This window comes from Eretmochelys imbricata, chromosome 22, assembly GCF_965152235.1.
Source record: "Eretmochelys imbricata isolate rEreImb1 chromosome 22, rEreImb1.hap1, whole genome shotgun sequence".
NCBI lineage: Eukaryota > Metazoa > Chordata > Testudines > Cheloniidae > Eretmochelys > Eretmochelys imbricata.
Window position 1 is genome coordinate 19,856,426 of NC_135593.1, and position 27,950 is coordinate 19,884,375.

At 52.2% G+C, this 27,950-nt stretch overlaps 1 protein-coding gene across 1 annotated transcript; it reads right to left on the reverse strand.

Annotated features, from left to right (window-relative positions):
- Nucleotides 1-7,666: 7,666 nt before the first annotated feature.
- TMPRSS13 (transmembrane serine protease 13) lies at nucleotides 7,667-22,795 on the reverse strand. The gene is made up of 12 exons (XM_077839653.1): nucleotides 22,735-22,795; nucleotides 21,509-21,619; nucleotides 18,388-18,510; nucleotides 17,299-17,428; nucleotides 15,787-15,879; nucleotides 14,794-14,837; nucleotides 12,593-12,752; nucleotides 11,580-11,752; nucleotides 9,748-9,846; nucleotides 8,917-9,059; nucleotides 8,485-8,637; nucleotides 7,667-7,681 (listed from the first exon to the last, which is right to left on the reverse strand). Exons 1-12 carry the CDS (start codon nucleotides 22,793-22,795, stop codon nucleotides 7,667-7,669), a joined length of 1,305 nt encoding a protein of 434 aa, XP_077695779.1.
- Between the last annotated feature and the right edge of the window lie 5,155 nt (nucleotides 22,796-27,950).

The following is a 27,950-nucleotide window of genomic DNA, read 5'->3' on the forward strand; positions in this document are numbered from 1 at the left end:
TTGATGACCACTCGTCCCTTCCAGTCTGACATTTCTATGATTCTATAGAGTTTATATAATTGGGTTAGTTAGAAATGACAGAGTCTTTAGAATTTGATAGAAAATGATCCGTTTCTATTTTTAGACATTCTATAGAATTTTACAGCCGAGACAGTACCCTTGACTGAATTATATAGGGTGATTAAAAGAACATACAGAAACATGGCTCTTCTATTCGCCTCTATCCAGTGTTCACACAACCCTCACAGATGTGTGTGTGCAAATGCATTTGTATGCACAGGAGGAGCCCAGGCACCCATATGTGGCTTTTCCTTGTCTCCAGCATCTCTAGCATGGCCCCCTGGCAACGGAAGCATCACCTCCCCTCCTCCCTGTAGGACAGCAGCCATGACCACTACATCCCCCCAGCAGCTGGCAAGGCTCAGACCATCTCCACTTTGCGCACACAGCCCCATGCCTTCATCATCTGCCACCACTGCAGGGCGTGTGCAGAAGTGACACAAACGGCAAGATTCTGAATGCAAACTCTTACATGGCACTTCACAGCCCTTAACTAATGGATCCGCACCGTACCTGCAGGGCTGGCAAACACATTGGGACAGATTCTGCTCTCATTTAAACCCCTGAATGTACCCGTGTAATTTCACTGGTCAGTGAAGTTAGGACAGCACCTAAACCTGGTGTCAGTTACGTCTGTCAGGCCCAGCAAGCTTTATTACTGACACACAAAATCTTAGTGACTCACAAACACACACCAAATCAGTTGTAGATTTGGGATAAACACAGAGACTTTCCCAGTTCCTAGCCTCATGCTTCTTCTTCCTGGTTGCGGTGTTACATGGTGTCCTCTCTCCAAAGAGCTCAGTGGTCACACCCCCACCTCAGGTGTGCTCTCTACAGAGCCATGGAACAGGTGTACAGCTGCTGTTTCTCCTTTGCTTGCCGTCCAGTGTCTGTATCATTCTCTAGCACCTTAGAAGAGCAACTAGCCTGACCTATTTCAAACAAAAACGCTACCTTTATCTTGTGACAGCCATACATTAATTGTGCCCCTAGGATATATCTCGTTTCAGAGTAACAGCCGTGTTAGTCTGTATTCGCAAAAAGAAAAGGAGGACTTGTGGCACCTTAGAGACTAACCAGTTTATTTGAGCATGAGCTTTCGTGAGCTACGCTCACGAAAGCTCATGCTCAAATAAACTGGTTAGTCTCTAAGGTGCCACAAGTCCTCCTTTTCTTTTTAGGATATATCTGACTCCCTAGCTAATGGATCACCAGCTTTAGTGATGATCAGCTATTTCCTCTCTGATGTTTGATAGCCCAGCTCAGAGTTGTCATGCACAAGCCACCTGAAGATAAATTTGGGGGTCTAATGGGATACCTGGCTTAATTCACTACTAGTGAATAGTCCCTGGGTTTCACACACAAGGGATGTGATGTGAACCTGCCAGCCAGCCTTGCTGTCTCAGCCCCCCCTTTCCAGCCACTCCACAAAATTCAAAGTGGCAGGGGCTGCTAAAAACAGCTTTAAATCAAAGGCTCTCCAACACTGTAATTTTAAGACAGGCTTTTCATGTTCATTGACCCAGCTGTGTGATGAGCATTTTCAGTCTGATCTGATGCTTTTCACAAGAATCAGTTTGCTAAGGTCAGTGGCCTGCCCAAATTCTAACCCAGATAATGACTTTTTGGTTCCCTAAATCCCCCCTCTAGCTTCAGCCTAATACTTCTGCTTCACTTTTCAGCCCAAGGCTCTGGTGCAGCATTGGTGTGTACATCACCCCCCAGCATCCCTAAAGCCACAGGAGAGCTCCCAGACCCTTCCCCAAGTGCCTAGCCTGGGTTTAAAACCAAGATTCCAGGAGCCTCCTGTAGCTACACATACTTGAACCCTTGCTTATGTAGGCTAGGGCCTTTGCACAGCCCCCCTTTTGAGTGCACCAGAGGCAGCTTCTCCTGCTAACATGCTCCCTGTAGCACAGGGACTCTCAACCTTTCCAGGCTACTGTACCCCTTTCAGGCGTCTGATTTGTCTTGCATAACCCCAGGTTTCACCTCACTTAAAAACTACTTGCTTATGAAATCAAACAAAAGACAAAAGCATCACAGCACACTAGTACTGAACAATGGCTGACTTTCTCATTTTTATCTTACAATTATAAAATAAATCAATCATAATATAAACATGGTACGTACATTTCAGCATCTATATAGAGCAGTATAAACAAGTCACTGTCTGTAGGACATTTTAGTTTGTACTGACTCCACTAGGGCTGTTTATGTAGCCTGTTGTAAAGCTAGGCAAATATCTAGATGAGTTGATGTACCCCCAGAAGATCTCTGCATACCCCTGTTGGAAAACCACTGCTCTTAAGAGGCTGAAAAGCCCCAGCACAAGCCCCTTATAGTGATCTGGGGTAAATCCCTAACTCACCACAGCTGGACCAGCCCTGCCCCCTGGTAATCTCCACACTCAGGGCGTACAGCTGTGGCCTTCCCCTACTCAGGAGAGAGAGTTAACCCTCTCCCTGCTGACGCCAGCCCACTCTCCCTCCCTCGCTCTGTCCCTGGGGTTGCTCACCCACCTTGTGGCCAGAGAGCAAGTGCCAGAATTCCGAGGCCCTGCTCCCCGGAGCTGGGCGCTGCCCAGCACCTGCCCACGCAGCACTCGCTGGCCCTGCATGCTCAGCGGGCTGAGGTGCTGAGCCGAATCCCTCGTTCACAGCTGTGACAAGCCGGTGCAACGTGCTGCTGTTCTGGTCTGGCTGCACTGCACACCCACTTGGCCCAGGTGTAAGTGAGGACATGAGATGCCAAGCAGGGGAAAAGCAGACCTGGCATGTCAGCCCAGTCAGCCGCCCCCTTCGGGGAAGGTGCATGAGCTCGCTGAACGGCTGTTACTCCGGGGTGCACCTGGATGTGATCGCTTGGATGAACAGACAGGCGACAGGCTCTGCCTTTGTGTCCCTAGCACAGGGCCACAGCGCTGATGTGCAGCAGAACCGGTAAAGGGACCCCGCCAGGCCCCAAATGTGAATCACCGTCACATTGTTAGGATGCGACGGAGAATGTCGGTCCTTGGGGTTAATTAAAGGACAAGTCTCAGTGGCCCACGCACAAGCGCGTGGGCGCACGCACGCAGGGGTGGACTGACGCCCAGGCCATGCTCTCTCATGCACAGAGGCTTGCACGGAGGTGCACACACACACAAAGGCTCACACCCACCCACAGGAGCGCACACTCTGGCTGGATTACGTCATCTCCCATGATGCACTGCGGTCTGGTGACTCCCACGAAGCAGCGTCGTGGTTCAACCAGGGGGAAACTTTTGCAGAAACTGCACACAGGAGAAACATTTTGATAGAAACTTACCAGCCAAAGTCAAGAACAAGTAGAAAGCGATCCCACCCTTTAGCCCATGGGAAACTGCACTTTGGACCTGGGATGGGGCTCCCACTGGCACTGATCCACTGGGCTGCTTCCAGAGTGGGCTCAACCCCTGCCCTTTGTATCCTGGAATAGGTGGCTAGTGGCTCAAGCGTTCATCGTTCACCTGTGGGATCTGGGTTTGGTTCCGACAGTGCCCCAGCTTATGAGGGCCCCAGCCGAGCCCCTGCCGGATGGTGGATTCCAGAACCCACACTTACCTCCAAAAGAAGCCAATCCACTTGTGAGGCTGAAGCATGCAGTGACTGCACCTTGGTCTGCTGGCAGCACGCCGTACAGTGCTCTGAGATGCCAGGGTGCGAAGCACCATGAGCCAACAGGGAGACTCGTGACCCGGCCAGAGCCCCGCCCGGTGCTGGTTCCAGAGGCGGGCAGTGCATCACAGACAGCTCTCCCGAGCTCAGTTCAGTAGCTGGCTTCCCACCGCTCTTGTGAAGGACCAAGCAGCAGCAGCTGAGCTGCACAGGCATGCCCTGCGGCCAGGGGATTTCCCCCACATACTGCACCCCTTTTTTAATTTCTTTAGTGGGCAGGCAGGGTCCTCACTCTTTGGGGAAGAGTCATCATGCCCCAGTGAATTACAGCGAATCTCTTACTCCACTGGGAGGGCTGGGATCCTCCAGGCATCTGCAGCTCAAAGACAAGGAGACACTGGCCGCTTGGAGGAGAGTGTTTCAGTCCATTACAAAGAAAGCTGTGAGTTCCCGAGTCCTCCACGTCACCCTTTAATGTTCCCAGCAGTAAGAAGATGGGCTACAGAAAGCCAATTACAAGCAACCTTTCTGGCTGCAGAGGAAAATTCAAGGCTAAATGCACATTCACTGCCACTTTCCTAATAGGATCTAATCACACAGGCGGCTAATGCTTCTCAGGGAAGGGAGGTTAATGCTGGTTCCTGACATGTACAGCTTGGATTAAATCCTATTTGCACCCAGCACTGGGGATCCCTCCCCCACCACACACACACAGACGCATGCAGAGAAAGAGACCCGCACCCCTCCCCTCCTCCTTGCCATTCGGATTATTGCCCCTGAAAATTTGAGTAGACACATAGCCCCATGGCTGGTTTATTATTCACCAGGAGAGGTTCTTGCTGGGTGCAGTGAGATGCAGGGGACCTGATTCTTCTCTCACTCACCCCATTGTGAACTGGGAGTAACCTCACTGAAGTCAAAGGGGTGACACCAGTTCCACACCAGTGTAAGAGGACCAGCAGGCCCAGGGAGGTCAGCTACTTGTCCTGAGGGCACAGTGCATTGGGTCAGAGCGGTACAGGAAAACCAAGAAAGAATTCTTCCACTCCCAGCCCTTTGCTAGAGCACAAACACCTCCATCCCAGAGCACCCAACAGCCCCTCTAAAAGCTGCAGGAGATCCCAGTATCCCACAGCATGCTGGGGCACCGGCCCAGTGCCTGAACTGGCCAGCCTACCCCTTGGCTAGAGAGTGAACACTGTGGGCCCAGGTCTGACCTCACACTGGTCTTACCCCCTCGCTCCATTAACAATGGCATGGACACTGGCATGGCTGAGAGGAGCATCGGGCCCCTCGCGTACCAATGTCCATGAAGCCAGGCAGGCAGGCGGGTTTCCAAAGGAAACTCATCTGTGGGTCACTCACTGCCCACGACACTCCCCCCGGCTGGCGGCAGCATGCACAGGTGCGCCAGCAAAGGGGATCTGTGTGCCACACCCAGCAACCCGCTCTCTGCTCTCTCCCTGCACAGCCAGACAGGTGCGGCCCTTTGTGCACTCAACCTGAGATCCCAGAGGGCTGCATGGTACACAAACCCTGCAACATTTCCCATTACATTTTCCACTCTCAGGGTGTTTTGTTTTTAGTGCATGTTTGTGGTTAAGGGCAAGGGGCCAGGATAATACAGACTGCAATTCCTCCAGTTTTCAGCCCAGTGTGTCTTGCCGGTGACCTCGAGCCTGGCCTGGGCCCCTCCTCCAGAGGGCAGCATGGTCCAGTGGACAGGGCACCGGCCAGGGAGTCAGCAGACCTGAGCTCTCAACTCAGCTCCTTCTCTTTAGGCAGGTCACTCCCCTGCCCTGGCTTATGGTGCTGACCAGGCTCTTGGGATGAGAGGTGCTACCTAAGAGCTGGGCATTGTTATTATGGGGCATGTCACGCTCCAGCATCAATGGGTATTTTGCCCTTGTGCCTCAATGCTGCTGTTCGCGTCTTCTTGCTGGCTGGCTTGATCTAGGACTGGGTCAGGGTGAGTCAATCCCTCCACAGCACCAGGTGACAACACATTTCAGGTCAGAGGCACCACCCCAGCTAGTGCTGATGCTGTGAAGTGTAAGGTGTCAGACACCAGCCAGGTAAATGCTTTGTCTCCTCCCCCTTGTCTGGCTAGACTGCGAGCTCGGCAGGGCAGGGATTGTCTCCAAGGCCTTGTCTTCACACAGGTGCACTGTTTTCATTCGTGCTTTAGATATGGACTTAACTTGGTGTAACTTGTGTTTCCAGACAAAGGCCTTGTCCTGTTTCTGGACAGAGCCTAGCACAACAGGCTCCAATCCCAGCTGTGCTTTCCAGGTACTTGGCTTAGGAAAACATCATGGCCATGCTGTCCGGCTCAGGGGTTCACAAAACATGAGTCAGGCCCCTAGCCTGCGGGACAGTAAAAAGGATGGGGGAGGGGAAGTGTCTTTCTGTTCACTTTGTGCTTTCTAAGCATTTGGGGTCCCATTCTCTGCAAACAGGAGTGCGAGAGCTGGCTCTGGCCCTGTCCGCTGACAGGACACTGGGCTAGATGGGCCATTGGTCTGGCCCCGTCTGGCCGTCCTTAGGAGGGCATGGAGGGCAGCTTGGAAACTGACTCCTGATAGGTGTAACAGTCAGATAGCCAAGAAACAGAATCCAACACTGATTATTTGTAAAAAATCTGGTTTCTGGGGCCTGACTCGTGCTTTTGGAGCATTGTTAACACTGGATTCTGCCATGTAGCACTCACTCACACGGCTCCTTCTGGCCAATCACCTGCTTGGTGTGTTTTTAAGGCAGCTCCCATTAAATCTGGAATTTTCTACCTTTCCTCTGCTCCTAAACTTCCGCGGAAGTCACAGATTTCCCCCCCAGAATTCCAGCTAGTTGATATAATCCTGTCCATGACTAGAACACACATTGTGTGGTATCTGGCACTGCAGTACTTCACCTCCACATCAGCAGCCAGGTGACGGGCAGTGGTGCTGGGACAGACAAAAGCAGGACTGCTTGGGCAGGTCATTTTGAAACCATTTAAAAAAAAAAACCCACCAGATATTCCTACACGGTACAGAAACCTCATCTACAAACCATTCCAATGCCCTCCACTGACAACGGCGAGAGGCTATGATGACATGGGCCGTTAGCTGCAGAGGCAGCTACGTGTGGACGCTGAGCCATGAGTTTAACAGAACTACGCGTTGCTGCCCACAGGAATGGTGAGGGGCAGCCCTGTGGCTAAAGCATTGGGCTGACCTGGTTCTGCCACTGACCCCCAGGGTGACTTTGGACAAGTCACTGGCCCTCTTTGGGGAGAATTATCCTTCCTTTCTCCCAGCCTGCGTCCATTTAGACAGGGAGCTCCTCAGGGCAGCCTCTGCCTCTGACCAGGGCTTGGTGCAGCCCCTCGTCCTACGGAGGGGCCACTATAACGCAAGGAACAGAATGCAAAGGGGCTGAACCATGTGAGTTTCAGCCTTGTCCCTTCCAGTACCATGTCTTGCAGCACTGATCTGCCTGTCCACCCGGGTTCTGACACGAAAGACTCGGAGAAAGCAGGCCTGACGTTTCCATTTACAAGACAACAAGAATTGTATAATTTAAAGACAGAAGGGACCCGTCAGTGCAGGACTGTGCCTTATAGCATATTTTCAAGTGCTTTGTCAAGTCCAGTTTTAAATGTCTCAGGTAATAGGGCTTCTGCCACTTCCCTTGGGAAAGTATTTCACCAGCTCACAGGTCTCACCATTGGGACATTTCCCCTGGTATTCTGCTTATATTTCCCATCTTGGTTGTTGGCAAAATGAATTGACTTTGAAGTTCTGGAGGCACTGTGTTTTCAGGGCTTCAGAGCAGCACCAGGTCATAAATCCTCCGGACAGTCCATGCTCAAAGGGCGATCACTGGCATTTCGCCCTGTGACAGCAGACCAGCGCCGAGGATCTAGCTGCACCTGGAGCTGTTAGCAGGAGAAGCCACAGCCCCACTAGATGCCTGCCTCATCCTTAGTCACTCTCACTCTGGGAAGAGAAAAGGGAGGAGAGCACTGGTTAGACAGGAAACACCAAAGCTTCAAGCAGCACGCTCCAGGGTTGTGTTGATTTCCATGATGCACCACAACTGCCCGTAACCCTCAGTATAGGCAGTGGCACAGAGGCAGAGTGGTGCTGCGGGGAAGGGACGTTTTGGTCAAAAGGCACTGAGTCAAACCCCAGTCTTTGGGGAAGCACCAGGGGATCTGCAACACCCACAGCGGGCAGGCAGGGTCCCGGGAAAGGCTGGTGCTCAACATGGCTGCCTGGGCCAGCCTGGAACCCGCGCCTTTGCAGAGTTATTGCAGCCCGAACCCCGTTTTCCTAACAACCTGTCTGCAACGACAAAGACAATGGGAGAAATCCTGCCTTCAGGGATGCTGTAACTCCCCTGAGCTAGACACCATCACTCTGGATTTACAGCAGTGGGACCAAGAGCAGCATCTGGCCCACTGAGCATTTCAGGGGATGAAGCTTTCACCCCATAACTCCCGATGAGCCAACGTGAGGCTCGAGCGCTCGCACTTTTCCTCATTTCCCTTCTTGCTGCCTCTGTCTCAGCCGGGGCTCCCAAGCCAGGACACAAGCTGGGGGCGAGGTGTGTGCTCTGCCAAGGGCCTGCGGCTGATGGCAGTTGCAGCACAAGAGTCAAGCCACCAAGGTCCTTCACGTTTGTTTGGGAGCCATCTGGAAAGCCTCTGCTCTCGCCAGGGTGACCGCGGCATTCGCCTGCACACACGGGGCAGAGACAGGCACTTTCCCACTGGAGCTCAGTCCTGAGGCCAGCTCACCTCCATTTTGCTGTGAATCCAGCTGAGGAGCTCTGTAACTTGAGTGTAAACCCCGGGCTTGTTCTTCTGGCCACAGCCAATTCCCCAGCTCGTCACTCCGGCCACGTACCACCGGCTGTTATCCTCGCAGACCAGGGGGCCGCCGCTGTCACCCTAGAGCGGGAAGGCAGAGTCAGCAGAACTCGGAGGGAGACCCCGCCATGCACTCAGTTTGCACAGAGGTCTCAGGTCACTGCACAGCTGGTGCACACTCCAGGGTGCCACCGGGTGCAGTGCCCAGAACACAGCACGTCTCCAGGAGCAGCTTGACCACACGTCTGTGCTAAGACGGGGGGTGTCTGTGGATCAATGTGGTGCCCACCCCCCTCTAGCCAACCCCCACCCCTGCTTAGGCTGCAGGCCCTTCCAGACTAACATTGGCAGAAACCTCACCTGGCACGAGTCCCTCCCTCCTTGCAAGTACCCTGCACACATCATGCGGGGGGTCAGCTCGCCTTGGTACACGCTACTGCTGTTGCAGATCTTGTAGTCGATCAAGCCCACTTCCGCCTCCCGCAGCTTTGGGGAGGTGTTCTCTGGAACAGTGACAGAAAAGGGACAGGTGAAGCAGTGCCCTTGGCTTGCGCACAGAAAGCGAGTCCCTGGCCACCTGCTGTCACCGCTAGATCGCAGGCTGCAGGCCCCAGGCACATCACAGCCGTAAGTGAAGGTGCCACAGGGATCACTGTAACGTACGACTGCACTGAATACTGAATGAGCTGTTCGTACTACAGAATCCCACAGCAGGCAGGTCGCTGGCTCTTAGCCGTGCCCACAGAAAGGTATTCTCTGAAATCGTATGCCCTGTTTCCATCATTCAGACCACTGGGCTTCCTCTCACAGACATCTTCATGGTGGCTTCACAGATTAAAGTCACCTTAGCAGAACTGGCCACCAGCTTCAGGCATGTTCACTGTGGGGGTCCTCAGATCAGGACCTGTAGGGCCCTGATATTACAGAGGTGCTGAGCCCCCCTGGACTTCCATCAACAGCATCTCAGCGCCTCTGAGAATCAGGACCAGCAGGTCTCAGGTTGCGCCCCTCAGAACTGAGGCACACAGAGTCATTGGCCCAGACTGAAAATTCTGGCTCCCCCGTACCCTGTAGCACGAAGCATAGCTGCCTTTTCAGGCCTCCCCCATGGTGCTGCCCGGCTGGACTGAGGCCACAGCAGGGCATGTGGCCCCTCCCCAAAGGGAATTCAGATTCAGTCCCCACTCTCACCTTCGTTCTCACTGGTTTTGCCAAAGCCAGTGATGAAGCACGTCCTCCCAGCCTGGAATGTCTGGCCAGACATCGGGAGACAAGCGGGGCGGACCTGCCCTGGGAGAGAGGAAAACACCAAACAAGGAAAGAGAGTGAGCCTGACGCACCAGGGAATAGCTGCAGTCACTCGTACTCCAGCAGCCTCCACAGGGAGCGTTGTCGTCTGAAGGACCTAAACTCGGGTCTTGTCTCACTAACCATCTGTCAATGGGTGGCCCCCTGGAGTGCCCTCCTGTGGCAGGCCACGGCAGAACTGGTGCATCTGCCTCAGTTTCTCCTCTCAGGTAACCCAAGGACTCTGCCAGGCTCTCCTGCCTTGGGCTGATTTATTACAGAAGCATAGTGTAAACAGTCCCTTTATCACCCCAGTGCAAATAGTCCTTCAAATCACATAGCCTCTCAGCCACTGACGGAACACATGCCACCTTCCGGCATCTTCCGCCACACCAGATTCTGTCAGCCCTCCTATGTCCCTCAGCCAGGACAGGCACCCCAGCCCTTCCAGCTGGACTGCACCCACTCTTCCCAGCCTCTCTGCTGGGAGATCATCCACTCCAGGGAGCGCCCATCATGCCCCTTGGCCCCCTCACTGGTCCCCGGGGTTCAGCTCTCCAGCATGCAGATGTCAGCGGGTAAATTTCTCCGCTGCTCCCACACCTGAAGCCCTCTCCGGTGTGGGGAGGTCAGCCGGCAACCCCCTCTTGCTGCTTTCCTGCCTTCCCCCACGATACACCTCCTGGCTCTGGCAGCTCTCACCTGCCCCTTTTCCTGACCCTTGCTCAGGCAGCTCTGATTCACCAGCCCTTTCCCTCAGATTGTCCCTGGTCCTTCACTGTCCAGGGGCTGCCCTGCCCCCTTGCCTGGCCAAAGGGGAGCAACTGTTCCGGCACAAAGGATCCAGGGCCAGCCACCCCGTGACATCCTCACTGTGACCAAGCCAAGCGAGAAGGCTCAGCAAGCATCGGCCTGGGGCGCACCTCCCCAGGGGCTGGGAGGCATGAGGCCCATGCCCGGTGTGCTCCAGGAGCCCCGCACTAGCCCACACCACGTGGCAATGGCTGTCAGGCTGGTTCCTTAGCACTGGACGGAGCCGTTTTCAGATTACACGGAGGGAGGGGAAAATTCTTGGCTGTAATAGTGTTTGGACGGCGCTTCCAGGGGGTGCATTCATTGGTGCTATTCGAGTCTCATTCCCAGGTCATCTGCCCAGCATCCCATTAGCCAGACCCTAAACCGATCTCCATAAACATGCCTACGAAGACCCCAGGACCCACTTTTACAGGTATAAATCAAGAGATGTTCTCTGTATGACTCAGCAGTGCAGGGCTGTTCACCCCACATGCCCATGGTGCCCAGGGGGGATGACAATAAACACCCATTTAACGGCTCAGCAGTACCCCTTCGGCCTTCTGTCTGCCTGGTGACGGCTGTCAGTCCCGGTCCTGCCGCCGGACGTGCAGAGGGTCCCTGTGCCTGCATAAAGCCCCACTGTCACCCTCAGGCTCTGCAGGGAGACGGTCTCTGTGTGGGCATGCTCAGTACAGCACTGTGCACACAGCTGGGCCTTACCCTGATTACAGGCAGAAAAGTGCCTGTGTAAAACCGGCACCTTCTTACCGACGGCATCTGGCTCCCCCCTGCTTCTCATGTGTCTTGGAGTCAGACCTCATTGCCCAAAGACGCTTAGCCCCTGCCTGGCCTGTGGAGCTGGAGCTGCTCTGGCTGGCCAAGTCAAGCAGACGCACAGGCCCTGCAGCTCCCAGTCTGAGGAGGTTGGGAATTAGCCTCACCCGATATCGTTAAGGGCGTGGCAAGTTTCACCAGCGCGATGTCGTAGTCGTCATAGTCATCGCTGTAGTTGGAGTGGATGATGATCTGGGAGGTGGGGATGCCCTTGGCAGGATGAAGCAGGTTGGAGGCCCCGGCATACACTTTCCACTCATTGAGGATCTTCACGCTGTTCCTAAGCAGATGTAGAAAGGGGGATGTAATGCAGGGACTGCCCTGAACAGCAGGGCCAGATTCCAGCCTCCCTCCAGCACTTAGTTTCAAGAACTGGAGTTAAAAAATTGGCATGAAATGCTCTCTCCCAGTTTTGTTCAGCTCAGACCCCGCTCCCTACCAACTTCTCCACCATGCCAATTGAGGTTTGGGTTGCTCAGCCCAATCCAAGCAGGACTTATGTCTGAGCCTGACCGGTATACGCAGGTCAGCGCTTTAATTCGCCCCCTTCAAAGGCAATGTCCCTGTTCTCTTATCTACAGCGCAGGTCTCAGCTGTACATTCTGCACAGATGCTGATTTCTTATTCCAGCCATTGGCCCCGACGTGTGTGTTTGCTATTGGCTTTCTGTCTGCGCCCCTAGCCGTGGATGCATCCACCTTAAAATGATTACATATAAACCGAGGGCCTGTGCAAGGATCGGCTACTGGTGTGCACTGAGAGTCCAGGCCCCAGGAGCCGGACTGGGCTGGAACACAGCTGTGATCCTGCCCTCTAGTGGCTGACAGCTAGTGGAAATTCTGTGTTAGCTCTTGTGGTGGAGCTTCCAGTTTGGGTCCAAAGTCCCAGCAGAGAGAGAGAGCCAAATTCTGATCCCAGGTGACATCAGCGTTGATCCATAGTGACTCAAGCTCCAGCAGAGTCTGTCTGCATTTCAACCCTGTGACCGAGAGTGGAACATGGCTCCCGATAACTCCCATCTGCTGTTCTCCTCACCTAGGCCTTTCCCGTCATCAGCCGCAGCTAAACCAACCCTTGCTGGCTGCACCCAACACAGCCAGTTAGCAGGCATACCACTTACATGAAAAAGCAGTGGGCAGCTGTCAGCACCCACTGGGTATCAATGACTGTCCCCCCGCAGATGTGGCTCGGCCCGTACTGGAGACTAACTTGCCAGGGCCACTTACTCGCCGAAGCTTCGTTTCCCCCAATGATCCGGCCAGAAGTCCTTTGTCCACAGCCTGAAGGAAGAGAAACAAGCTGAGGAGGCAAATCTTCCCGTGGGAGCCTGAGGGGAAACTCAGAAAGGTCCATTAGCTCAGTCAGGTGCCTCGACAGGAAAAATCAAGCCAGGCCCACCTGCATGTTACAGGATCACCTAACAGATCGCACACCTGGCAAAACGTGCTCACGGATAACACTCAACCAACAGGGACAGAGCATTTAACACACCAGACCAGAGCAGTGGCCCATCGGTTCCAGTATCCTGCCCCCAGCTGTGGCAGTGGCTTTCTGCTTCAGTGGAACTGCAAAGAGAACCCAATAATACCCTAGACAGCTGTACAATGCTGGCTGCATGCTGGGAGGAGAGTCTAAAGTCATTCAGCCTCCACTTTTACAATCCAGCTGGACAATTGGACTCTCTGACCCCTGCAACTTTGAATTGCATGGGCTATTACTTACACCCACAGTGAAATAGGGTAGCTATTATGCTAAGTAATATATATTCCACTGAGCTGGAGGGGTAACAAAAACGGGCCGGTTTTGTTCAATATCTTCATAAATGATCTGGAGGATGGTGTGGATTGCACCCTCAGCAAGTTTGTAGATGACACTAAACTGGGAGGAAAGGTAGATACGCTGGAGGGTAGGGATAGGATACAGAGGGACCTAGACAAATTAGAGGATTGGGCCAAAAGAAATCTGATGAGGTTCAACAAGGACAAGTGCAGAGTCCTGCACTTAGGACGGAAGAATTCCAATGCACAGCTACAGATTAGGGACCGAATGGCTAGGCAGCAGTTCTGCAGAAAAGGACCTGGGGTTACAGTGGACAAGAAGCTGGATATGAGTTAACAGTGTGCCCTTGTTGCCAAGAAGGCCAATGGCATTTTGGGATGTATATGTAGGGGCATTGCCAGCAGATAGAGGGACGCGATCATTCCCCTCTATTTGACATTAGTGAGGCCTCATCTGGAGTCCTGTTTCCAGGTTTGGGCCCCACACTACAAGAAGGATGTGGAAAAATTGGAAAGAGTCCAGTGGAGGGCAACAAAAATGATTAGGGGACTGGAACACATGACTTATGAGGAGAGGCTGAGGGAACTGGGATTGTTTAGTCTGCGGAAGAGAAGAATGAGGGGGGATTTGATAGCTACTTTCAGCTACCCGAAAGGCGGTTCCAAAGAGGATGGATCTAGACTGTTCTCAGCGGTAGCGGATGACAGAACAAGGAGTAATGGTCTCAAGTTGCAGTGGGGGAGGTTTAGGTTGGATATTAGGAAAAACTTTTTCACTAGGAGGGTGGTGAAACACTGGAATGCGTTACGTAGGGAGGTGGTGGAATCTCCTTCCTTAGAAGTTTCTAAGGTCAGGCTATACAAAGCCTTGGCGGGGGTGATTTAGTTGGGGACTGGTTCTGCTTTGAGCAGGGGGTTGAACTAGATGACCTCCTGAGGTCCCTTCCAACCCTGATATTCTATGATTCCATGATAAGAAACAGGGACTTTTTGCTTATATATTACAGTGACAGACACCTTAAAAACCCCGAGTTGTGACAGACAGATAGGATACAGAGATGAGTAGATTAGGATAGATGACCAGTTCTAGGGGCAGGCCCCTAGTATTTACTTGTATACGTTTACAGAAAGTGAGCACATAAATAGACAATAGCACAGACTGATATTTTCAGTCTGTCAAGAAAAAGAAAGAAAGAAAAAGTGTACAACTGTGATAAAGAAAAAATGGCAGTTGACATGATGTCACATGAGATCAGCTGAGCTGATCTAAATTTTGTGAACTTAAATTTTTTGTTAAAATTTTCATTGAAAATTCAAAATTTCAATGAAAAAAATAACCTCCTGAAAAGTTTGGGTGAAAATTCTCTCACTTTTCCAACCAACTGCCGAGAAACTGGGATCTGGCAACATTTCCAAAACTCAGTAAAACCATTTTCACACGATTTTCACACCAGTTCTTTCAGTGGTTTCGAGACCCGCTCTAGACCCAGCTCTCCTGTCACCATGTCTATGCTTTATGGCAATGGTAAAACCTCCCTCTTACTTGTGCATCGGAGGGAGACGTATTTTCCCGTGGGACACTTGGAGCTGCAGGAGAGAACAAAACAAATGAGAGACAAAGTCAAACATGGACCCAGGCTGAGACAGCACAAGAGAAAGAGTCCGAGTGGATGATCCCTCACCCTCCTGTCCATCCTAACATGCTCAGCCAGCATGTAAGCAACACAGATTCTCTCTTGTTGTTCAGTAAAGAGAAATGGGAGTTCTCTACAAGATCACGTCTCCCCTTCACTTCCTGGAAAATCCCTTCAGGTTGCCTCTCTCTGTCTCACAGCTGCAGCCCCACCTCTGGCAGGTGCACACAGTGGCAGACAGACAGAGGATGACTATTTTGGAGCCACTCTAGATTTACACTGGTGTAAAGTGAGACCAGAGTTTGTTGTTCCAAGGTGCTTCGGCTCCCTTAAGCACCAGGCACCCGTGGGTCATTGCTAAAGCATGGGCCACTCTCCAGCAGGCTCAGACCTGCCCTGACTTTCCTTGCGGGCACATGAAGTTTTGCCTGGGTTCCCGCCGCAGAACGAGTGCAGGGGCTAACTGCACTTCATGGTTCTCTCAGAAATCCAGCTGACGAGAGACTGCTCAGATTGCTCCTCTGGCCGTTAGCGCTCCCATCCCATTAGTGCTGCAGAGCTTGTGCTACAGCCCTCCCCTCCCTTTCCTGGAATTGCTGGAAAAGCTGCCATGGTGGAGGGGCTCCGTGTGCCCCCCTCCGAGCAGGGCTGCCAGACTGGGCCAAGGCGACAGAACACTGTCTCCTTTCTAAAGCAAAGAGCCCAGTCTTGCCAGGTTGCCATCTCTGGTGCCCAGCCCTGCCCCCCGTTTTTGTTCCGGTGTCCACAACGAACTCAGGCCTTTTTCCCCCGAGTTCGTTCAGAGGGAACCGTGCAGCAAGTGCCATGGGCAGAGAGGGGCCCCGAGGGCACTAGAGGACACAGGGAGGAGCAGGGAAAAGGCAACTGATCCTCTTCATTACCTGTTGAGACTCTGCTGGATCGAGGGGTGCTCCTTGGTGACAGTGAGGCTTTTGCCAGGGAAGGAGGCTGGCACGTACTCTGTGCTGAATGTGCTGGGAGGAGACAGAACAGACATGTCATGCTGCCAGGGTTCCTTAATTCTCGCTCCGCAAAGGGAAAATCAGGCATGCAGCAGAGGGGCTAAAATCCCGTAGCCCAGAGCGGGGCATCTCCCCCCGCTGCTGCCACTCACACTGAACTGCAGGGTGGTGCTGTGATGGGGCCCTGGCACTCGAACCCCGCAAAAAGCTAGTTCACGAGTACCCCACTCTGGATTAGAACCTCGGTCTTCACCCACTGTCCGTTTAGAACAACCCCCTGCTTGGGTCACCAGAGGGGCTTGAACCCAAGCGCCCCAGAGCAAACAGCAAGGGCCTCAAAGGTACAGCTCCACTGCAATAAAAGATCCATAGCTTGGGCTTGCGGGGCTGAGGCTGCAGGGCTAAAAGTTGCTGTGACCCTCCCCCCTCCCAGGGTCCCTGAGCCCAAACATCTATCCCACAATTAAAGAGCCCCATGAGCCTGAGTCAGCTGACCTAGGCCAGCTGTCGCTGTTTAGTTGCAGTGGAGACAGACCCATTAGCTGGCAGCTGCAGTAGCCAGATGTGAACCACCCACTAGAGGGTGGCAAAGATCCAAACTCCTAAAGTGGGTTGCACTTAGTGTGACCAGACTGGAAGTGTGAATAATCGGGACAGGGGATGGGGGGTAATAGGTGCCTATATAAGACACAGCCCCAAATATCAGGACTGTCCCTATAAAATCGGGACATCTGGTCACCCTAGTTGCACTAGAGCTAAGGCTGGTCTATCCCGGGGATTTTTGCATTGCTGCACTGACAATTTAGCCATACAGATGCAAATCCTAGTACACACGCACTGCACTAGTGTAGAAAGTTATTTGCACCATTGCTTGTGAAAACAACCTGGGTAACCTGCACCAGTTCAAGTCACTTCTTGCAAGAGTCCTGTGCATCTGCACTGGGGGTGGGGAGGAGTTTGCAATGGGACAGTGCAGCTACACGGGGGTTTCCCACTGCAGACAAGCACCTTGACTCCCCTTCCAATAACAGCCGTGCATGGATCAGTGCTATTCCCCGCCATTCCCAGGTCAGGTTCCCCTTGCTGCAAACCCCGGGGTGACTTAGCGAACGCCATACAGGGAAGGTGCAGAGAGAAACAGGAGGAGTCCATGCAACCCTCAGCAGCTAGCAACCACAGAGCAGTGGCAAAGGAGGGGGAAGTACCTGGTGGCCGGAAGGAAGCCATTGTGGGAGAGATTTTCAAAGAACAAAGGGCTGGTAGGGGCCCAGTGGCATTACCTGGGGGCTGAGTACTTCACTCTCCCTTGTGCCTTTGGAAAGCTCCCCCTGGATATGGGGAGCCCAGGAGCAGGTCATTTTGGGCATGGGCTGGGTTTCTGGCTTCCATCCCCCATCACTACACGCACAGTGCCCGTCTCTGGGGACTTACCTTTGAAATCCCAGTTGCTGGCAGGTCTTCCTGGAGAAGGAGTCGTTCCAGGCGCTGCTGCAGACAGGCAGCCACTGATTCTCGGTGCTGGAGTAGACGTGGAGCAGAGACTGATCCCACCTGAACCGAACTGCAGGCCCAGAGGAAGGAGACAGCAGAATCAGCTACAGGCAGCATTGCAGCTCCAGCTCACCCTCTGAGACAGGCACCTGGGCCTGGCAAAGAGCCCAGCCCACTTCTACCAGGGCTGAACTTGGGCCCTTGTGTCATGATCATGCACAAAAGCTGGCAAATGACCAGCCTGATTCCCCTCTCCTGCCCACAGGTGTAAATCAGGAGCAGCCCCACTGAACTGACAGAGTTCAACGGGCGCCAGGCCCAGGGGGGTGAGGAGAAGCCCGCCCCTGCGCTTTGCATCCATGGGCATGGCACATTCTGTGAATGGATGTGCAGTGCGACTGTGAGCTCCACCCCAGCCCCAGGTGACAGCTGGGGACCAAAGGCCTGTTTCTCCAGGGGGCAGGGGCAGCCAAAGGCAGAACTAGCATCCTGCGTGCAGCCCCAGCCAACGTGCCTCACCCTGTTCACTGGAAACCAGTGCAGGGAGAGCCCAGCTCAGCCTCTTTGTCCCCTCCAGCCTTGATCTCCCTGAGGTGCTGTCAGCGGGGCCAGGTGTGTGTAATTGGTGCCAGTTCTGAATCCCCCTGGGAATTGGGAGCACCAGCTAACCCCACACAAGCCTCACCAGAGTCATCACATGCAGCAGCTTCAGGCACTGCCCAAAATGTGAGAGCAAACATCAGGTCTGTGGCTACACCCTGCCGGCCCAGCCGCTGCCCCCTCTCACGCCAGGGGCCCCAGCTCCTCCCAGGTCCTGCACATCGGGGGTCCCAGCATTCCCTGGGCCCCATGCCATCTTTGGCAGCAGTGCAAACTCCTGCCCCAGAGATCTGGTCACGTCTGGGGGCTCGCTCGGAGCCTAGAGCACAAGGCCCTAAGACAGGGCATGGATGAAAGCAGCGGCATGACTCCAGAGCCTGTCCCGCTCCCCACTCGCCCTGCGGGACACCTGCGTCCCAGCTGTGTTACCGCAGTCCAGCTCATCACTCTTCTGGGAGCAGTCGACCACCCCGTCACAGCGTACGGCTCCGTGGCTGCAGCTCTCGGTTGGCTCCTTGTACAGAAAGCCGGTGTTGGACCGCCAGAACAGGACTGCAAGCAAACACACAGAGATGAGCTGGAGAGAGTTGGGCGGGAGGTCACCTGCGCTGGGAGGGGATATTTCCGGCCAGCCAATTCCATCCCAGGCCTGGCAGCTCCTTCACCCCAGGCCCCAGACACCCCAGCTGGTGCATGGTCAGGGTTGCACTAACCTGGGCTGGATTCTTTGGAGCAGTCGCTGTTGTGGTTGCTCCAAAGTCCCGGTCAGGGGCATAGAGAGGATGCTCCCCAGGCACAATCCCCCTCACATGGTATCCTGCTCCAAGGTTTGCAAGCAGTAAAGAGCAGGGTCACTCAGCCTGATGCCCCTCCCCCCGATGCCCCAACACTCAAGCCAAGTGATTGTCAACTCAAGCCCCCACCCCTATATCAGTGCTACAACCCGCCCCAACCCCTGCTCTCCATGAGGAACTGTCTGGAAAACTGGACAGACAAAACTCTTTCTGAAACCTCCAGAACCTGGCCCCCTAGAAACGCAGCCAGGCTCAGTCCCGAAGGGTCACAGACCCACACGCACTCAGACGACGTGTGGCCCATTTATGGTTTGTGCTGGGTTCAGGCAAAGCTCGGTGGTCGCTAGGAGGAAGCAAGTGGAAGTCAACTGAGTTTCCCTTTGCAGTTTTGGGCTCCCCTGAACCAGAGCTCAGAGGGACGTGAATCCACATGGACGACACCCAGAAAAGAGTTCACAGTCCAAACACTGAATACAACGTCTGAGCCTGGATCATGGTTCACAGCTCAAACCTCAGGCTGTTATAGGCCAAATCTGACTGGGCATCTTCTGAGCCAGGGTTCTGCCCTTGGGATCTCAAGGTCAGATCCAGAGTTTGCTTTAGGCCAATCTCTAGTTCACCTGATCCCCACCCTTGTCCCAGGATATCCAAAACTGCTGCATTTGACTCAGCTCCATTCAAAATCCATTCTCACTTCACGCAGTTTTAATTTGCATCTGCAAAATATTCGCCCAGTAAAAATGTTTTGAATCCACTTGATACAGCATGGGCTCAATAATGCAACTGATAAAAGGAAAACTAGCAGCTAGATTTGACAAAGGAATTTTAAAAAAATAGCCGCTTCATCATCTGTAAAACCTGGAAAATAACTTTTCGGTCTCCGCTGATTTTCCCTTTCCATTTGGTGAGCTCTTACTAATTCCCCGCTGGCTGTGTGCCTGGCACAGAGATTAATTCAGAGTAGGAGGGACTAGCATATGTGCTGATGGCTGTGGCCACACCTGAAAATATTTACAGGAAATGGAAAGTGTTGGCCTTATCTAAACATCTAACCATCTGCCTCTGATTACTTGGGTGCATGTCACATCTAAAACACTAGGCAGAAAGATGTTGTTTTAATTTCCTTGTGAAATTCTTTGCTCCCAGGTGTCCAGCAGATGTCAGGAAAACTCAAGAAATAGAAGGATGGAGGCATCTCACCACCTGGGCCATCTTTCCAGGAATCACATCCTTAGCACTGCAGCTGCATTGCCTCCTTCTGACAGCCAGGCAGTGCCATTATGTGCTAGCCTGTAGTTCCCAGGCTGTGGCTGGAGTTGACAGGAACAATTATCAAACCCACCCAGGGGGATATGAAGAGCTAGAAGGAGTGGGGACCAGCTGAGCTCCTAATTAACCCCCTTCTAGTCTGTTATCAGTCTCAAATCAATGGTGTTAAACCAAGAGGTTGTATATGATGCAGAAAATACAGACCATAAATCTCTAGTCCATGTCTGTTAAGCTGAGCCCAGAGTGGAACATCAGATCTGAACCGTCTTCAGTCTCGGGGGAACTTTGGACCCAAATCAGAAAATCCCAGCTCATGTCCCTCTATAACGGGTCAATCTGAGCAGCCTTGAATTTTAGGGGAGCATGGGTGCTGACACAAGCTTTACAACAACTCAGACCTATGTCTCATTGCACGATGGGACAGGCCAGAGGTAGCATATGCTGGGCAGGTTAAAGAATGTGAGAATGGGGAAATGGCTTTCATTTCTGGCTCTCCAAAGCCCACTGGAATCAGTGAGAGTCTTTGTATTTATTTGAAGGAGCTCTGAATCAGGTCCTTAAGTACTTGTCTTCTTTTCAGGGTTAGCTCCTTACTCATAGTGGGTAGGGGCGTTTGCCAAGTAACTCGGGTGGAAAGGCTAAGACAACTGTTCTGGGTGAAACCCAGATTTCTGAGTACATGAACTGTGTATAGAAGAAGATAGTGTACTCTCACAGGAGTTTAATGAGGTGTCATTTTAAAAAGTGCAGATTAGCACTAGAATCTGTTAAAAATAGAAAGCAAATGCATATCCCAACAGCAGGTCACTAGACACTGAAATTCAACACAGAAATAATCTTTCCACGTAAAAATGCACCACAGCTCACTACAGTGACATCGCCAGTGTGCAGTAATGCTAACACCAACAATAATTTACAACGCAGCGTTTGGGCTGCGCACAGATGCAGTTCTGGGATGGGGAGAAGTGGGGATTTGAGGGAGAAACTTTGGCCAATCCCCTATGCTTAGGCAAAGGGCCCCAGGGCATGTGATGCCTCTGCTGAGTGTACAGGCCCTGTGAGTTGAGAACTACACATTCAGGTGCATGGAACCCCGTTGGTTCCTCACCCATGGCTAGCAGGGCCAGCCCAGCTCAGCCCCAGTGAGAGTTCCAGTATTAGCAAACGTGAAGGTTAGGCCAGTGAGCCATCCCCTCCTGCGACCGCAATCCGAGCAGCACTGGAGAGAGCTTGAGGAGTTTGTCAGATGATTATTTCTGCAGGGATTTTCTCCATTTCCTTTTACAGGCTGTCGGGTTCCCTCCTGTTAGCGTTTCTCGTCCCAGAACCCTGCTGGCAGGCCAGTGGCTGTGCTTGGCCTGCCCAAACCCAAAGCTGGGTGACATATTTCCCGCAGCGGGCCAAGCCCCTAGATGGGCGCAGGGACTTGGCCTGCACCCCAGGATATGCCAGTTTTGCTGGTGGCTAACGAAGGGGAAAGGACTCACAGAGCAGGATGAGGGCAATGAGCAGGACTATCAGAAAGGAGAGGCAAAGGATCAGCACCAGCTTCTTCTGGCCCACGCACGACGAGGCCTTGCACCTTGCCGCTGGGGACACTGGAGATTGGGATGACAGAAACACAGTTACTAGCGCACATGGTTGCCGAGACATCCCCAACGGAGAGGAGGGATGCTCAGCCCTTTGGACACGGCAGTGGTGTTACCTAGGCCTGCGGAGGGATGTCTGGGGATGTGCGATTGCTCCTTCGCCAGCAGGCACATGCCATTTCTGACAGGCAGGGGAGCAGGTGTCCCTAGCACACACCGTTCCTTCTACAGCCCAGGGATCCCAGGCTAGCTGCTTCCCACTGTGACTAGACCTCCGGAGAGCAGCCTGGGCAGAGGCAGTGCAAGGATCCCAAGGCTTCTCCTGCCAATACGCCCGGGCTCCTGCTAGGGCTGAGAGAGGCTTCGTTCTCCTAGCACATTCATTCCTTGGTCCCTCTGCTGGGGCTGACAACCCAGCTGCTCACCCCAGTGTTTTCTGGGACCCAGAAATGCAGGTCACATGGGCCACTGCACAGCGGCGCTCCGTCACGGCAGACGTGGGCTGGATTTGAACTGGCAGCCTCCAGGTGAAAGGCTAGATTAGCCCATACCATCATTGTCCCCATTACGGGTAATTTTAGTGTAAACCCTGGTTCTCACAGGCAGGATGTACAGGCCATCCACGTCACCTCCCCATTCCTCAAAGCAGGGCGCATCCCACCCTTGGGCCAGGTGCAGAGGTGATGCACAAGGTGCTGTGAGTACAGCTCCTGACACTAGCCAGGTAGAGCCAGGCCACAGGCATCTAAGTGAGTGCAAAGGAGTGTAACGTACACCCCTTACACATCGCTCTGCAGGAGGGCAATGCCCCTGGGCATTCCCTCCCCTCCTTCCACTGCTGCCACCGCATCCCACGGGCCGCAGGGAGCCTGCCAGCTCCCTGCTGAGGGTGTTCCTTTTAGCCAGCCGAGGGTGATGGGACACAGTCACCGGTAGCTCTCCGTATGAGACTGCACCATCCAGTCCTATCTCCCAGTCAGCTCTCCCAGCGTGGCAGGAGCTAATGCATGAACGACTGGGGCTCACAATTCCAAGGCTGGCTGGAAGCACACGCCCAACCTCTCCAGGAAGCAAGGACTTCCCAGTAGCTGTAGATGCCAAGAGACCTGCCCCACCCATCTTACTTGTGTTGTCACAAACCACATATCGTGGTGGAGCCAGTCCAGACTCTGGAGCGCACGGCATGAAGTTGCTCCCACAGACCCTCTCTCGTGGATGTGCAGACGGGGTGGCGATGGGGCAACTGACTCACAAGGCATAGGGGTTGGGAGCGAGGCTGCTGTTTGGCAGAGCCAGACTGATCTGTAGGTAAAGAAAACACCATCACTCACGCACACTACTGGAGATTCCCTGATGATAGCTCCCTGTAGCCAAAGGCCAGCCTGTGTGCCCAGGGAAAGCTAGAAGACTTGCCTTCATGAAGCAAGAGCTCATTTATGCAGCCAGGAAATCCAAGTAGCAGAGCTTCCCGAAGGAGCTGGCTGGCTTTGGCAGCCGAACATCCCAGCAGATGTACCTCCAGAGTACAACGGGGCAGCTTATGGAGGCAAAGAAAGCCCAAGAGGTGCCTCTTCCCAGAGCTCTTGTTGAGCTGGAAAATGCTGAGCGTCTCTGCAAAGAATCACGCTGCATCATTCTGGTTTTTCTCCTTTTGGAGGCTGACAACCAAATTTTCCAAGCTGATCACCTAGCTCAGGGCATCTGATTACATGTTTGGTACTCAGCTCAGTCACTGGTGGCTCGTTTCCCTGTCCAGTGTCTCAGTGCCCATGTGAGAACCCAGGTGAGGAATTAGGTGCCCCAATTTATGTACCCAGGTTTGGAAACTGAGTATCTATCATTATATAAGTCCTCTGAGTCACTCACTCAGAAAATGCCAATGTAACTTCCAGTTGTTATTTAGTAACATTTCATAATTGGTGTTCCAAGCCCGAAACTTCCTGAGCCCTGGAATGCTGCTCTGCAATTATGTCACAACTGATCAGTGTGAATATGGGACTAAATATTTATCTCCTCTACCCAAATTCATCTCTCCTGAGTGCTTTATTAATTTAATCCAGATACATGTGTCATGTTCCCCCATTTCTCCTTGGAGAGAGCCTGAGCTTTGAATTTAGAACAAACATTGGTTTTGCTGCTAATGTGGGTTCTGTTTTAAATCCCTGGCTAATTTTAGCAGTAAAAAAGTCACATGCAACAGAGAACTTGCAAAAAAGAAAATTTCACTTGTGCAGGGAGGGAGCCCAGGAATGGTGCAGCAACCACCAGAATTTGCTATGAGTCAGCCTTTTGATATAGTTCGTGCAAAGGGGAAACAAGTCAGATGTTTATGGTTCATAAACATTGAGTTCATAGTTCCTTCTCCATGTGAAAAATGCAAGGGCTATATCCTTTGGGGTCTTTCTCCTGGGGGGGTTCCACTCATTTTCAGTGCTTACTTATGATTTGTCCCACAGAAACTCTCTCAAAACCTTAATTCGTGACATAAGCAACAGACCTGGAAAGATCTGGCTTGACCCAAAGCAGCTGCTTCCCCAGCGAGGTGTTGAGTGAGGGAGAATACTCACCCAATGAAAGAAGGCAGAACCATTCCATCATCAGGACAGACATCCATTGTTTAATCTGAGATCCTGGGCACTAACCTTTTCAAGGGCATTGGACACACCACTGTGATGGAAGTGAGCCTGAGCTGTTAGGTTTGAGCCTGAACCATTGGCCTTTGGGATTTTTCTGATGCCCATCTCTACACAACATACAGTATCGCAAAGGAAGGGTGTATGCCATAAGCAAGGGACATGCCATCGGACAAGCCAGCGCTTAATACCGTTCTGCCAACCCCAAACATTCAAAAATCGTGAGTCAGGCTCCAAAAAGTCATGAGATCAGCTTAAATTCATATCTTTGGAGTTCCTTCCATTTGCCCTCTGGCTTAAGAGCCTGTAGGGGTCACTTTTTCAAGCTTGTCTCCACAACCAGGAACTTCCTTTTTTAAAAAATGTAAACTGAGATGCTGGTGTATTCACATGACTGCAGGAGCTTGGGCTTGAAGAAAACCACCGAACAGCCTGAGACTCATGATGAAATCACAAGAGCTTATAATGCAGTTAATATATTACCCTGATTCCAGCTGAATTTTCTTATTTAGGGTTTTATTTAGCCTAGTTTTGCCCAATTTGCTATGGGAATAGCAGATTCTTTCATGAGTGCATTGAAAGGCTGTCACATTTCACTGTAGACTCAGTAAATACCTTCAAGCCCTTTGTTAAAATGTAATATTTAGCTTCCTTGGGTGAGTCACCACAGATATCCCTACCTCACCTACAATCAGACTATTTTCTCTTTTTTCTCATTGGTGGAGTACAACAACATCACAAAAAGCTGCTGGGACAGGGCTCTCGGCTTGCCTACACTTACCACTTCCAGAAGGTGAATGACTGATTTGTCAGTTCTCTGGCAATTCAGAAAAATTGTAAAAAATGTTTTGGGTCGACTTGAAAATGAAATTTTTGGCAAATCATAATGCTGAAAAAAAATCTTGTTTTGGGTCAACCGAAGTGTCTCGTTTGGATTTTTAGCTTTTCTTAACATTTTGACATTTTTTAGATACAACTGAAGGAAATTTCTGAACCAGAAATCCTTTCAGATCAAAACATCAAAATATTTTGACTTTTTTGGAATTTGTTTTGTTTGTTTCTTTTAAGCAATTCAGTGAAAAATGACACAAATTCAGAAAACGTTTCGGCCAAAAAATTTTGCTCCACTCTACTTACACCACTCTTGCAACACTCTTAAAATGAAGGGGTGCCTCCTTCTTGAGCCCTGCCCCGTACATCACCTGAGAGCTGTTCTGTTGAGGCCTCTTAATCTAAATGGGAGCCTTTCCCCTTTAGCCTTGACTTCAATGGGCTTTGGATCAGGCCCCACAATCCCAACCTTTTGGAGGTCTCTTCCAATGTTACATGGCTGAGCAAGGCCATTGACTGAAGTCCCCTTAAATCTGGTTGTACCGTGTGATGTTTGTGGGTCTTGCTGTCCCTTTGAAAACTCGTCAAGGGGATTTAACTGAGCGACACAAAATGATGAAAGGTGGAGTGAAAGCTGCCCATCCCAGAACACAGGCAGTCTACGTACAACACACAGCAGTAATGCTGGTTCACCCAGTGTCTAGCCTGCCCATGGAATTCACTGCACAACAGGTCACTGACTGAAAGATTGTGGGTGGGTTTTTAAACCATGGCTCACGTTACGACAATTCTAATGACCAACCCCAGTGGCTCACAGCCAGTGCCTCACTGGGGAGGACAGTGAGGCACAGAGGAGTTAGTGTCAACATTTTCAAAAGCAGTGGCTAATTTTGGGGGCTCAGCGTGGTGCACCAAAGCCAGATTGCTAGGGATGCTGAGCACCCCACAGGCCCCATGGGCTCCAGCCAGAGTTGTGAGTGCTCAGCGCCTCCTTAAATCTGAGTGTCTCAGATTGAGCACCCAAACTTGCATGGTCACCCTTTAAAATGTTAGCCAGAGGGACTTGCCCTGCAGATCTGGGAGCAGAGCTCTCTGGGATTCTTGGCTTTCAGTCCCATCAGACCACACTGCCTCCTTCAGTAACACGTACAGGCATCTGAGGCCCCGATCCAAAGCCCATTGAAATCAATAGAAAGACTCCTGCTGACTTCAGTAAGCAATGGTCAGGTCTTAAGCTAACAGCAATAAGGCCAGTCAAGCCTCATGCTTCAGTGCATGAGCTAAGCATCTGCGTGAGGCCGGAGGGTGTGGGGGGGCGCAAACCCTCGCCCAGACAGAGCCAGCAGCACACTGGGGGTTGTTCCCTCAATAGGGAAGAGAGGCCCCATCCTTCTCTACACAGACCTAAGAGTCTCTATGTGCGACTGCTACTGCGGTGACCTCAGCATCACTCCTGACCAGCTAGTCCCTACACCATCAGCACAACCAGTGAGCAGCCAAGGATTAAGCAAGCTGTCAGTCAGGATCCCGAGTAGGGTGAGAAAGGTGGGCCGTGAGTGGCTCTCTGCCCTTCCCCCAAAAACACACAGAGGAGCAGAGAGGTCACTTCCTACCTGTGCCCCTCCTGAGGCTTTCACACTCCTGGAGTGGAGGAGAAGAAGGGCAAGTTTGCCTTACTGTCATTTCCCACAGGACTTGGCATGTCACGGAGTGGCCCAGGGGCTGAGCTATTTTTAATTCCACTGAAATAACCAGCCTCCCTTCTCAGATCCTCCCCCAGAATAGTGTGGCTAACCAGGAGCAACAGGGGCCTGAATTTCAAAAAGGTCCACGCTCAGCTGAACCCATTTTCTGCACAGCCGGAGCTCCTTGCAGTCCCATGAGCAAAGCTCGGGTGGGAGTTCCCGTATTGTCTCGTTGGGTTCATTGGAGGTGGGACTTGTGGCAGACCAGACATCCAGAGAGAGCAAAAAAAGGTCATCTCTGTGTACCAGGTGAAGGAAGGTTTAAGTGGGACTTAAGTAGCACAAGGGGCTTGTGCTGTCTTCTGTCACCCAGACAACATGGAGTGAGAGTTGCTGGCCACTGAAAAAGTGTGCTGGGTAATGCACAAAGGGCCGATCTCAAGTGTGAGTGTGGTTTGAGCCAAACCTGTTACTGAGGTCCTGCTGCAGGGCTGAATCTTCCATCCAAAGTACAAGCCAATTTCAGGAGGCCACTGCAAATTTAATAAATGGCTGTACCAAGTATTCATGTGCTGTGCACAAAACGTTGGGATAGAAACAAGGAGGAGAGAAACTAGAAAACTAACGGGCCAGATCCTCGCTGTTGTCAATCCGCCCAGCACCACTGACTCAGCAGAGGATCAGGCCCAAGAGGTTTGAAGTAGAGCTGGTAGAATAATTTTCTGCTGAATTTCCTGATATTTTGCAAACCGATTTCTTGATAGTTATTGATTCTCATTGTGTGCCCTGTTCCTGGAGATGGGGGGCGGGGGGAGATACATACACGAGCAGCGCTTTATTAACTGTTTGCCCCTCTCCAGTTTTACTCTTTGAATTAAAACTGGAGCACCTCAGCAATGTAGCCTCATAGATGTTAAGGCCAGAAGGGACCATAATGGTAAAATCCAGGCTGCCCTGTTGCTTAGCACAAGCCAGAGAACCTCACCCAGTAATTCCTGCCTCAGTCCCAGAACTTTTGCTTGAGCAATAGTGTAGCTTTTCAAAAGAAATCTCATCTTGACTTAAAGACTGCAAGTGAGAAACAATCTGCCATGTCCCTAACATGAAGTTCACAAGGTAGGGAGACCCGCCACAGAGGGACAGCATGGGCCGAAGCCCAGTGTTCAGAATCAAACAATGACAGGAAGGCAG